Source organism: Solea solea, chromosome 2, assembly GCF_958295425.1.
Source record: "Solea solea chromosome 2, fSolSol10.1, whole genome shotgun sequence".
NCBI lineage: Eukaryota > Metazoa > Chordata > Actinopteri > Pleuronectiformes > Soleidae > Solea > Solea solea.
The window spans coordinates 37,418,110-37,432,039 of NC_081135.1; the positions used below are offsets into that span (position 1 = coordinate 37,418,110).

Genomic DNA, 13,930 nt, shown 5'->3' on the forward strand with positions numbered 1-13,930 from the left:
TTTAAATGTTTTTGGGTCCGAATGTTGCTGTTTAAGAGATTCTGAGGTTTAAAAGTCTGTGTTTCCTTCTTTTTTTACTGAGAGACAAATCGCTCGGATGCCTTTAAAGCTGCAGTATGTCATTTTTTGTGGGGTTTTTGGTTGATGTTATTTTTCTGCCTCTGTTTGGACTTCTCTGTGAACAGGAATGATGTAACGTTATAGTGTTATGAAGCAAATCAGACCTGAGGGAGCGTGTGTGTGTATACAGCAGTAGAGCAGGGATGGGCGGAGTCAAGAAGGGTTTTTAAGCCAAGAAACAGCTTTTTCGAGCAGTAAAATTCACTTTTCTTGGACGCTTCAGCCTCTGTCTGCCTTGACATAAAAAAAAAATCATTTCCTGTGTGCAGCGCACAAATGACACCGGGCGACACAAGATCTAAAATCGAACTTTTTTTCTGTTTTGTTTTGTTTTTTTATTACAGAAACTTTTCTTTCGGGCACTAGTCTAGATTTAAATTAAATGTATCGCAGATTTTAGGAGTTACTTTATCAAGTAAAAAAAAAAACAGCATAAAAATGACAATTTTTACGTTTTATTAAAAAAAAATTAAGTTTCCCTTCAGGTCATTTTGTGTCTAAAATGAAAAAAATTTGCTTAAAAACCAAACCACAGGACATCAACAGTATCATAACAGAGAATACATCAAGCAGAAAAGTGACTCACAGACAGCCCGAGTTCATGCATGCGTGGGTCGAGCGATGACCTCACAAATACTCGGAAATGACCCACTGACACACCAGCGTGACATCCGACGTCCGGTTTTCATGACTACAGAGGACATTACACTGACTTGCGTTCACTTCCTGGACACTTATCCTCACCGTACCGCATGTCCTCACCTTAAAATGTAAGAATTTACACCGAGGAGACGTGATTTTTGTCTCTGTATGGAAGACGAGTCCCCATAACACGACCGTGTAAACAGATTGAGGTCCTCACAACACACACACACACACACACATCTCATCCGGTGTTTAATATATGTGAGCAGTGGTTGTGTATAGAGTGAGAGGAACAGGCTGTTGACAGATGGAGGGATGGATGAGTGGATGGGCGGAGGAGTGAAAGTCCTCTGGACGCCTGCAGCGTCGGGTCTTCTCCTCAGCGTGCCGTGCATCACGTAGCGGCGCTCTCTGACTGACAGCGAGGAATGCTGAGTGAGTGTTTGAACGAGGGCAGAGAGGCCAAACGTGAAAGAGGAGGGAAAGAAATCAAGAGCAGGAAGTAGAAATGAGAACCAGAGACAGTTAAAACTGAGGTGAAATGATGTTTCATTTGGCAGAAATTGGAGATAAAATAATTATTCACAATTTTCACAAAGTTGTTTTTCATTCCCGTAGAATGAGCCTTGTTTTGTCTTGACATTAAACAAATCTGAAACAGATTAGGATTAGGATACAGAAGCAGCTAAAGAACTAGTAGTTATTTAGTTTGTCGCCCTCGGGAAATTCATTGTCACAGACCCTGCACACTCGGGTATAGACCTCTTCTCGTACGTTGCCTCGTAACCAGAGAAACAACATTCACAGAACACATCGCACTTCACACTTCATCAATGACAAATGAACAGATCGTGGAAATTTCGTTTTCGGATATTAGATGGTTGCAAGTCTGATCTGGCAAGGAATCCAATCCTCAGAAAGTATAGTCCTTACAGTCCAGAATTGAACCAGCAACCTCTGGATCAGAATTCATATGACAATGATTTGACAGCTTTAACTCACAAAGTTTAGGACGAGAAGAAAATCTATAGGTCGATCTTCTGGCCTGGGTCATGACCAAAAGAACAAGATCGCGGGTACAAGCAGCTCAATTGGGTTTTCTCAGAAGGGTGCCTGTGGTCTCCCTTAGAGTTAGGGCGTGAAGCTCAGTCATCCTGGAGGGACTCGGAGTAGAGCTGCTGTTCAGTAGAGCCAGTCAGGATGGTTCGGGCATCTGGTAAAGATGCTACCGGGACGCCTCCATAGGGAGGTGTTCCTGGAACGTCCAACTGGGAGGAGACCTTGGGGCAGACCAAGGACTAGGTGGAGAGATTATATCTCCTCACTGGCCTGGGAGCACCTGGGGATCCCCCAATCATGGTTGGATGATGTGGTCCAGATTTTGGATAAGCGGTTGACAATGGATGGATGAAGTTCAGGAGAATCCACAAATGTTTTGCATCGTACAGGCTTTTTATCCACATGGATCCCACGTTTTGGGAGCCTTTAAAACGCTATTTTTGGTCAATTTCAAAACACCACACTTTATGAAAATGATGATGATGTCATAGCCCCACCTCTTTCATTTGCTTTACCATCTTCTTCTACAGGCCTGACATATACACTATAGTTTTTATAGTCGTTTTGGGGGGTTTTCATGATATGGAAAACTTAACAAATAAAAAAGATCGTATTGGGAAGGACCTTTGGTGCAAAATCCAACAGAAAAGGCTTGGACAGAATAGGAGGACATTGAGACAGAACATTAAACTGCTCAACTGAGGAGAAAATCTAAACAAACAGATACAGGGAAAATGGGAAACAGGTGAAACAGATCAAGGCAGAGCATTCAATCACAGTTAAAGAGGAAGTAAATCAAGAGTGAATAAGGAAAGTAACCTCAAAAGTCAGTCCGTGAAAACACATGAAAACGACCCAACGATCAAAGAAAGTTCAAATTAGAAAAACCTCTGATGGTACGACGTCATCAAAGTCAGTCTCTTGTCTCTAATGTCTCCGATGTCACATGCGGTGGCCGGGGGACGACATATTGTTGTTGTGTAACTGTGAGCTATAACTGTCACCACAGGTTATGGTGAACAGAGCTAAGGATTAACCGCAAACCAAGATAAGTGTTGCCTCGGGGTTTTCATCCAGCAGCCATTAGTGCACCGAAAAAAACCCACACACAGCAGAGCAGATGAAAGAGTTGCATCTGCTCTCCGGTTTAAAAAACTTTAAGGGATTAAGCGTCGCTGATAACCCAAATGAAATTACTCTGGACTAAAAATACGGCTCTCACCGTCCACCGGGTGAAAAGAGAACAAACAAACAAACAGAGTGATAAAAATCACTGCTAAAAACAGTAGATACATTTTTTTTAACGTGGACATGTGGACATGTGGACAACACACACACACACACACACACACACAGAGACAACATCTGGCTTCACAAACAAACAGCAAGGATTTTTGTGGATTAAAAAAAACTCACTTAGGCAGATTTTAGAGGAAATGTTCCGCACTCTGTGACAGATACACGTGTTCCTGCGTATTTCTGGCCCAGAACATCATGTGTTGTTAGTTTTAGGGCCAACAAACACACTGACAAATGTCCCTTAGATGTCATTCAGGGCCATAACTTTGGGACATTTGAGACGTAATATGATACAAATACAACTAGACGACTTTGACACAGGTCAACTACGCTCAATCATAGCAAGTTTGGTCGTGATGTTTTCTATGTAAGCAACTTTGACGCCACCTAGTGCCAGAACTGCACCACATTAAGTGAAGTTTTTGATAAGTATTAATACTTACCCAATTAGAAGTTGATGGCAATAAAACTGAAGGAGAAGTTTATTCAAGCGAAAATGGGCGTGAAACGGCTGTTTGACCCAAAATGGCCGCCTTCCAGTTGCGTTTAGGTGAAAGGTCCAAGAGACTTTTCTCTAGATCTTATCCTGATGAACACGTGTGTCCATTTTCATGTGTGTAGGTGAAACTGTTTCTGGGGCCATTGATTTTAAATGTTCTAGGGGAAACACATCAGTCTCCGATACATGATGTCATGTATTATTATCAGGACGTTATCCACAAGTGGAACGAAGGAGGTTTGAAGTTATCAACAAAGTTATTTAGGTCACGGTGTCAAAGAAACACAGCTACAGTCCAAGAAACAGAAGTTGAAGAGTTGGTGTTTTAACCGTGTGCTGTCTGTCCTCCTGCAGGTGTGTGAGCTGGTCCACTTCCTCATCGAGAACTGCAGCAGCGTCCTGGGAGAAGATATCACCACGCTGTTCAGGAGCTTCAGCCAGAAGAGCAGCAGCAGTGACCACGGATCAGGTAAATGAGACTTAGCAGAGGAACGCGAATAAAGAGGTCCAGATAATATCAGTTATTATAGAATATTAACATTTGTGGTGTCATCCTCACATGAAAACAGACTAGACTTAACTAGATCTGATCTAAGAGGATTATCGCTTTCAATTTGAATATTAGCCCTAAACTTAACCAGGTCCTTGTTAATAAAATGAGGTTCTGGGACCAGGTCTCTATACGGACTGTAAGGGTGTATGCCAATAGATCTTCAAAATACTGTGCTGTGTCTGGGTTTCTTAACAGAGAAGGGTGCTAGCAAAAAGAGTGTGCTAGCATGCTAATGCTATCTACCTAACGTACAAAACAAAACGCTGAAAAAAAAAAACATGAACAATGTAAAAAGCATTAGCAACCGTCAGGGTGCACTTTTCTGTGTTAGCTTGCTAGCTTGCCCACTTCCAAAGACCAGTAATATCTACTGACTCATTTGAAACTTTCACCTAGCAGTGGGGGTACTGTTAGCATCAGGCTAATATCTTGTACTTGCAGCAGTGGTTTTTGTTTTCTGCTGACTCACTGTCTTACAAAGACGCTGTAGCTTCACCTTGATTCTATGCTAATAACAGTGATACATGATACAGTGTGTGGTGCTAGTCAAGTGCTACGGTTTAGCATGGGTTGCAGTTACCCTCTAAAACTGAAACCATTTAATGTTATTTCATTAGTTTTCTCTTGAAAATGACCTAAAACCACAGGTTTGTCAAAGAAACGGTGTTGACGCGTATATTTGTGCTTTTTAGGCGGTTATACGTAAATCCTAGCCCTTTTTGTAGATGGTATTCAACGTATACCTGCGTATCACGTAAAAATACACGACTCAATTCATCCACTAAACCCAAGATGTCAAACCTTGAGTCCTGAGCTGAACGAACAAAGTCCCAGTTCAGCACTGGAGACGCAGAGAACAGAGGACAAAGCATGCGTCGTCCCGCCGCATGCTCCCTGACCTCGCCTGGTTATTTATAGAGTCGCTGGAGGTCTGTCGCATTTGTCTGAATGAAGAGATTCAACAGTGCGTTAATCAGCACCTGCGACCTCGGCAATCACCGAAAATTACAGCAGGTCAATCTGCTGACCCCAATCAACGAGTCTGAAAGACCCTCACACACACACACGCTGAGACAGTCAGTGTTCATACACAGAAGCAGTGTCAATACACTGTCATCTCACAGAGAATACAGGATATTTCTAAAAAATATTTTGCATTTGTCAAGGTTTTTTGGACACAAAATACCATTTATCTACAGACATTTAACTAAGAGTTGAATTTACGATGTTTTTGTAGAGTTTATTGAGGTTTCAAGGTCCACTGTGTAACTTTTAGGAGGGCTTATTGGGGATAAAAAAACATGTATAATCACTTTAAACTTGATTTTAACAGCCTTGAAGGGCCATTGTGTATACTTAGCTACATCTAATGGTGAGAATCCCCTGCTCACACCTCCCAACACGGAACTACCGTGGTCTTTTTGTACCAAAAATGATGTTACTCAGAAAAGATGTTAATACCATATTAATATTAATATTTCTCTCCTCTTTCTTTTCCTCCACCTCCTCCTCCGTCCGTCCCTCTCTCCTCACAGACGCGTCGTCCTTCCAGATGAACGACTCGTCCTACGACAGCCTGGAGAACGAGCTCAACGACGAGCCCGAGTCTCCCTGTCAGGAGCAGCTGCCGCTCCGCGACAAGGACAAGCCCGACAGCCGCAGCCGGGACTCTGTCATCACGCTCAGCGACTGCGACCCCGACCCCGACGCGGAGGCCGACCTCTTGCTGCAGCTCCCCCCGCTGGCCAGACCTCGGAGGTTCAGCCCCGCAGTGCGACAGCCGCGCACACGGCAGGCTAACGGCACGTCGCAGGGCTCCAGGAGGCTGAGGAGGAGTTCGGAACCCGCCTTGGCTCTAGAGACCACGCCTCCGTCAGGCACCCTGGTGGTTCATGCCAACAATCTCTGCCGGCCGCAGAGGAAGGCAAGCTACGACGCCGCCATGGTGGGAGAGCGCGAGGAGGGGGAGGACGAGGTGTTTCTGGAGCAGAGGCTAAACGGACTCCAGCTGAAGCAGGAGGGCGAGGATGGGCGTGAGAAGGGAGGAGCTAAAGCCCAGAATGGCGGGTGGAGGAAAGTGAAGCATGCGCCGCCGCCTCCGTTAAGACTGGACGCCAGCTGCTCCAGTCTGTCCTCACCTGCGACCTCACCCACAGGCTCCTCCCTCAGCTCGTTAGACTCCGCCTTCTCACAGTATTCAACAGACTACACCACCAACGGTGCGACTCTGTCGACCGAGCCTCCACCGCTCTCACCTCTCTTTCCCGTGCGGCCACAGCTGTCGCCCAGAGGTTCACCCCCTCGGGGTGGGCAAGCCACGCCTTTGATTCCACAGCCCGCCCGGGCGGTCACCAGCGTCCCCCACTCCCACGGCCTCCATCCTAACATGTGGCTCAAGAGGGACCGCCGTCTGTCACTGAAGCAGTCCGATAACGGACACACGGACGAGGACTTACCCGAGGTGAACGGGAAAAACAGCCCGGCGTGTAACGGCCACCAGAAGGCGGCGGTGGCGGCGACGGCAGTGACTCAGCGTAGATCCAGCAGTCCTCCGTCCTACCAGCAGGCGCTGCTGCAGCTGCAACGCTGCCGCTCGCCGTTCTACAAGGGGACAGAGAAACCTCTGACAGTCAGAGAGCTGAGGCAGCTCCACGATCAAACATGTACCTTCAGACCTCCGTCAACCCCAAACCAGACTCCTAATAATCCTAATCCACACACAGGAAGTGAGGTCACACAGAGGGCGGCTGGGAACGAGCGTGTGCAGCCGCCACAGGGGGTCTTCTACGGACAGAGCAACACAACTCTGGTCCTCCAGAGGAAAAAGTCCAACTCGCTAACTCCGACCGTGACGGATCAGAGAGGGCGGACCCTTCCTCTCCCTCGCCGAGCGTCTGAACCCGCCAAGTCGTCCACGAACTCCTTGAACCCCGGCTCCTCCTCCTCTTCTATGACCCTGAACAGACCTCGGACTCTCAAGGGTCAGACCCAAGATGGCGGACTCAGGGTGTCGGACGTGGAGCCCGGCCACGTGGAGCCGCGCTTCTGCCTGTCTCCCTCCGCCACGCGGACTGTCAGGGACTACTTTTCGTCACAGGAGCAGGAGGACGGCAACGCGTGCCTGCGGAGGAGCCAGGAGGTGGCGCTGGCGATCGTGCAGGGCAAGAGGGAGTGGCAGAGCAAGCGCTGCAGCGACCCGCACGTCGACGACTTTGAGCAGCTGTTTTTCGCGGAAGAGTCGTACGTGTAAATAATTGTACAGATAACTAATGTGTGTGAGATGGATTTTTTTTTTTTTCTACCAGTTTTGTCATAAATTATGTGATTATATTCGTCCACTTACACAATTTTCCCCTCTGGCAGCAGCAGAATTTGAAGTTTGAACAAGTTTGAACATTAATCTTCTTTGACAATAAGTAAAAAACCAAGATTTATCGAGTATTGAAGTCGGATTTTGTGACACAGCCTTAAGGCTGAAAGATTTGGTTTGCGATATGTAATTTACCTGATAGACGTACATGGTTATTGTCATTTGCAGAATTGTTCAAAGGCGAGCTTCCGTTCAATATTTACGTAATATAACGTCTTAGATCTACGATTAAAATATTGGCTAATGCAAGGGTTTCCATTGTTTCAAATTGGGATTTAGCGCTAGCCAGCGTCACGGATTGTCAAAAACAGTGATGGCGTCCAGAAAACCCAAAAAACTGAATTTCGGACTTCAGTGTTTAACTAAATTTAGCTAAATGTATATTTAAATTCTGACATAAATACACCGATACACAAATTTCCTTTACCAATTTATATGCAAACAGAAGCAAAGACATACACAGACAGGTGTAACACATGTTTATAACTTATTATATAAGCTTTTAACGTTAATGTTTAAAACAACACCTGTGATGCCAGAGGACGAGGAAACAACGAGATTCCCTCCACTGAACACAGCGTACATCGTGTACCTTTAAGACAATAATACACAATAATGGAGAATTTGACATTTTAACATAATTGTACCTTCTTGTTTTTGGTGACCAATAATTACATACATGTGTTTCAGTGATATAAGTGAATCAGTCCAGTCTGTATTTATTTGTACGAGTCAAGTTTCCAGACGCACAGTTTCTTGTTTTTTTTTGGTTAATTTTTAAACTCTGGTTTAATTCTCCGTCACCTTTGTGTGTGTGTGTGTGTGTGTGTGTCCAGTACTGTGCAAAAGTCTTAGTCCACCATTAGCTTGTTGTTGTTTCAGCTACACTATAATTACTTCTCAGTGACTTTACTGGAACACTTCCAGAACCTACAGGAAACATGGACGGAGTTTTTAAAATAATAGAAAAACAGGTTTAAGTGTCAAGAATTCCGTGTGACCTACTTTTACATTTGACAAATACACTGTGTGGACAAAAGTACTTAGACGCCTGACCATGACACCAACAGGGACTGTAATAACATGCTCGTATACAGGACAGGACCTTTTTGTAGCTATAAGAGCTTCCACTCTTCTTGGAAGACTTTCCTCAAGATATTCTTTGGGATTTTTGTTGGGACGAGAAGACCTGGCTCACAATCTCTGTACCAGGTCGTTCTTCCACACCAAACTCAAAGTCAAACCATGTCTTTATAGTCCTATAGAAGCATAGCATTGTCCAAAATGTCTCGGTATGCTGAAGAGTTCACTGGAGACAAGGAGGCCGAGTGCCCAAAGCCTGAATTCAATACTTAACAGGTGTGGACAAATACTTTTGTCCATGTAGTGTTTACTGAAGACGTGCTTGAACTTTGCAGACACTTGTTCGACAGAAGTAGAAACAACAAAGCTGAGACTTCTGCACAGTACTGTATGTCTCTGTGAGGACCAGGGTTAAGACTTAGCTTTGGGATTAGGGTTACAACTCAGGTTTATGTTTAGGGTTAGGGTTAATGGTTGGGTTTCTCAACCCTGGTCCTGGTGATCCACTGCCCTGCAGGTTTTAGACGTTTCTCTGCTCCAACATTCCATCCATTGTCTACCACTTTGTCCTCCACGTGAGGGTCACACAGCTGCTGGTGCCAATCCCAGCTAACGTAGGTCATGCAAACTCCCAACAGCCACTGTGTGGCCACTTGCTCCAACACACCTGATTCAAATACATGGGTCGTTACCAGGCTTCTCCAGTTTGATGAGGTCAACATGTGTATCAGGTGTGTCGGTGCAAGGAACCTTCAAAAACATGCAGGGCAGTAGTGGATCCTCAGGACCAGGACCAGGACTGAGAAGCCCTGTGAGTGTCCTCACTAAGAACACTGTAGAAGAATGTGTGTGGTCTTGTATGAGTATCTTTGTGAGGACCAAAAAAACCTAGAAACCACAGGGAGTGAGGACAATTTGGCTGGTCCTGACATTCTGTCACCCCTTAAAAGAGCCTTTTGAGGGTTAAGACCTGGTTTTAGGATTAAGTTAAGGGGTTAGGGTGTGTGTGTGTGTGTGTGTGTCAGCCAGTCTTGAGCAGGACTGTGAGGAAACCATGTTCCACTGAGGGAGACGTCTCTTTTTATTATTGCTTTGAAAGCACTTCAATGGTCTCAGCAAGAAACACCAACCCTGTGTGTGTGTGTGTCTGTGTGTGTTCTTGTATGAGTACCTTTCTGAGGACCATTCTGTCAACCCTTAAAATGGCTTTTTCAGGGTTAAGACCTGGTTTTAGGGTGAGGGTAAGGGGCTCAAGAATGAGTGTCCTCACAATGAATTCAGCACAAACGTGTGTGTGTGTGTGAGAAGCATCATTCAAAACACTTTCTTTACCTGTTCTGTTGTATATTTGTGTATAATAATGATATTTCTTTGCTGTGATGATTCCTAATGTGACACTTGACATTCGATGACCTTATTTCACTGTGCATTGATGTGTATATTTATATACATGTATATATATATATATACATGTATATATATATATATACATACATACAGTAGCTGTAGATAATGTCAGTATTATCACAGTGTTATTATTAGTATAAACTTAGCTGTCACACACTGGAATGAGGTCATTGTCACATCAAATGTAAGTGTCGCCACTTTCAAAATGTACTTTATCCTGTTTCTGTCAATAATAATTATTCTCATTGATGATGGTGAATTGCGTCAATCGTGTACAATAGCTCTGCGTATTTATGTTAAAGAAATATATAAATATATATATGTCTATATAAATATTATATGAACTTCTTCCTTTGGTATTTTGTGTTGTGTGTGTGTGTGTGTGAGAGCGGGAGAAAAGAAATCACGTGTATTTTTGTACATGCCAATTCTGCTGCTGCTGCTGCTGCTGCTGCTGTCGTCTCTATAGAAACTATATTTGCTACAAAACGCACCACGTTGTATATTGTGTACATCTGGCGTCCAACATTCATGAGAACAAAAAATGTCATTGACTTTAATAAATAATGCTCTTAAGAAACAACGTTTGTAGTTGGAGGATTTGTTTGTCTGTCAGAACTGAAAATTATTTTATATCTGCAGGAAAACACTAAAAAGAACATTTAAAGAAAATGTCAGTACAGAATATTTTTCACTCAAATGACTTATAAATAAATGACAGCAAAGCTAAAAAGCTAGCTTAAACCTGTTAATGTTTTTAGCACTAGCCAAATAAAACATGTTTAGTAGTCAATAAATCACATTAATGTGTTTCGCACTAGCTAATTAAAACATGCTTATGTATTTAGCACTAGCCAATTGAAACACGTTCATGTATTTAGTGCTTATAGCTAATTAAAAACTTTTTTTATATTGTTAGCACTATAGTCAATAAATCATGTAAATGTGTTTGGCACTAGCTAATTAAAACATGTTTATGTATTTAGTGCTTATAGCTAATTAAAACTTTTTTATATTGTTAGCACTATAGTCAATAAATCATGTTAATGTGTTTGGCACTAGCTAATTAAAACATCTTTGTATGCGTAGAACTAGCTTAAACATACATGTGTACTAGCTAAAACATGCTTATGTGTTTAGCACTGGTTATATAAAACACTTTTAGGTTACAGGCACAGTTTAAACATGTTTTTGTGTTTTTAGGCAATTAAAACACAGGAATTAGTGAATCAGTCCAGTTGGTATTCATTTGTATGAGTCAAGTTTCCAGGCGCACAGTGATGTTCTTTGTTTGTTTTTAGCTCTGTTTTATTTCTCTGTCACATAAAAAATCTGTTAATCCCTCACAATACAGGGATAATTTGGCCAGATAATCTGTGCAAATCAGCATCAAATGGGAAGACCAAAGAGCCAGATCTCGGTCAGAAATCTGACCAAGTACCCTCTAGTGTAGATACTGAAAATTGTGATATCAGTATTGAACAAAAAGCGATGTAGAGCCATCTCTAGTACAATCCTTTCAAATGAAGCACAAATTATAGCTATATTGATTAAAAAAAAACAATACACATGTAATTGTCAAAAGTTTCCGTGATGATTCATTTTAATCTCCTCATGTGACACTAAAATATACAGTATACAAATTTGCCGACGTGCTTCACTGCTCTGATTGTCCCCATGAGGCGCTTTAGTTGACGTAATCCCACAACATCTTTGTCAAATAATAAGAATTTGTCTCCAATAAAAACCCGAAACTCACAAAACACAAGTTTTATATGTCACATAATTTGTGTTTTTGGAGTTAACGTAGCTGAAGGAAACAGATCCTTGAAACTGTATGTTTTTACTGGGTTTGTAATCCTAGTCTAACTCTTACAGCAATATCTAGGTCACAAACTCCCCCATTTACACTTCCTGTATCTGACCATGGCATATATCACTCAAAAGGCAAAAGAACGTGAGCAGATTTGTAGTGTCTGTGTGTCACACGTATGTACGTAGACGGATAATAAATCTGCCGTGTCGTTTCCTGTTGTGAAGGAGTTGGGGTTTAGGATTGTGCTGCTGAAATGTTCGGGGATCTCCATTTCTTGCTCGCAGCATCTGGAAAGGGTTACGTTGAAATGAATACTGAAGGCGAGAGTGAAAAAGGTCTCGGTGAACGCTGGAGCTGTGTCGCATTAAAAGTTGTCACCTCACCAGTGATTTTACAGAGTTGGGACATGAAAACGTGAGATTTGTGTTGGAAAGACAGTGAGTCAGGAAACTTTACACCCTGAAATGGCCTGAATATGGAAAAAAAGAAGGATTTTTTCCATCCAAAAGAATATTTTATGAGTTTTTTTAAAGCTATTGTCCAAGTCCTTCATTCCTGTGTAATCTAATTTGTGTGCACAGGTGTTTGTCGCTGATTGACGCTGATTGCATCACCAGGTGCGATGCTGATTGCCTTCATTTAAAATCACCTGTGTTTGAGTGTTCTCTGCTTCACTATTTCAGGCTGGATGGTAGAAATAGTTTGGTCTCCTTTGTCTCGTCATTCCCTGAGACTTTGGTTAGAGAAAATGTGTGAAGACAGTGAAGAGTTGTAAATGTGACAATGTGAACATTTCTGGGGGGGGTTTTTTTTACTGAAAAGGAAATGAACTTGATCCATGTATCTCCGTTTATCCAGAACTGATTCACACACACACACACACACACACACAGTTGAGGTGTCACATGAAACACTTGTCATTCACTTAGAGCGGCAGAAAGAGTTGTTAAACTGCATTGTGGGTCTGACCTTTTTCTAACCTTTGCTTGTGTTGTGTAAATCAGAAGTGAAGAAAAGTTCATCTTCAGCACAAACGTTCAAATCAAGTTTTGCAAATATACCAAACATAGCTAAACATCTTTATAAGCTTAGCACGAGCTAATTCAAACACTTTTATGTATTTTAGCACTAGCTAAAACATGTGATATGCTTAGCACTAGCTAATTCAAACACTTTTATGTATTTTAGCACTAGCTAAAACATGTGATATGCTTAGCACTAGCTAATTAAAACACTTGTGTATTTAGCACTAGCTAATTCAAACACTTTTATGTATTTTAGCACTAGCTAAAACATGTGATATGCTTAGCACTAGCTAATTAAAACACTTGTGTATTTAGCACTAGCTAAAACATGTTTGTATGCTTAGCACTAGCTAAAAAATGTGATATGCTTAGCACTAGCTAATTAAAACACTTGTATGTGTTAGGCACTAGCTAAAACATGTTTGTCTGCTTAGCACTAGCTAATTAAAACAATTGTGTTTTTAGCACAAGCTAAAACATGTTTGTATGCTTAGCACTAGCTAAAACATGTTTGTATGCTTAGCACTAGCTAAAACATGTCATATGCTTAGCACTAGCTAAGTAAAACACTTGTGTATTTAGCACTAACTAAAACATGTTTGTATGCTTAGCACTAGCTAAAACATGATTGTATGCTTAGCACTAGCTAAGTAAAACACTTGTGTATTTAGCACTAACTAAAACATGTTTGTATGCTTAGCACTAGCTAATTAAAACACTTTTATGTGTTACGCACTAGCTAAAACATGTTTGTATGCTTAGCACTAGCTAAAACATGTCATATGCTTAGCACTAGCTAAGTAAAACACTTGTGTATTTAGCACTAACTAAAACATGTTTGTATGCTTAGCACTAGCTAAAACATGATTGTATGCTTAGCACTAGCTAAGTAAAACACTTGTGTATTTAGCACTAACTAAAACATGTTTGTATGCTTAGCACTAGCTAATTAAAACACTTTTATGTGTTAAGCACTAGCTAAAACATGTTTGTATGCTTAGCACTAGCTAATTAAAACACTTTTATCTGTTAAGCACTAGCTAAAAGATGTTTG

General features: G+C 42.1%; 1 protein-coding gene across 2 annotated transcripts in view; it reads left to right on the forward strand.

Annotated features, from left to right (window-relative positions):
• The window catches only part of arhgap20 (Rho GTPase activating protein 20), a 56,876-nt gene extending 46,258 nt beyond the window's left edge, over nucleotides 1–10,618 (forward strand). For both annotated transcript variants that reach the window (XM_058620324.1, XM_058620330.1), the window contains exons 14-15: nucleotides 3,977–4,091; nucleotides 5,711–10,618. In XM_058620324.1, coding sequence (XP_058476307.1) covers nucleotides 3,977–4,091; nucleotides 5,711–7,425 — 1,830 coding nt within the window. In that variant the 3' untranslated portion in view covers nucleotides 7,426–10,618. The remainder of the gene's footprint in view (nucleotides 1–3,976; nucleotides 4,092–5,710) is intronic.
• The last annotated feature ends 3,312 nt before the right edge of the window (nucleotides 10,619–13,930 follow it).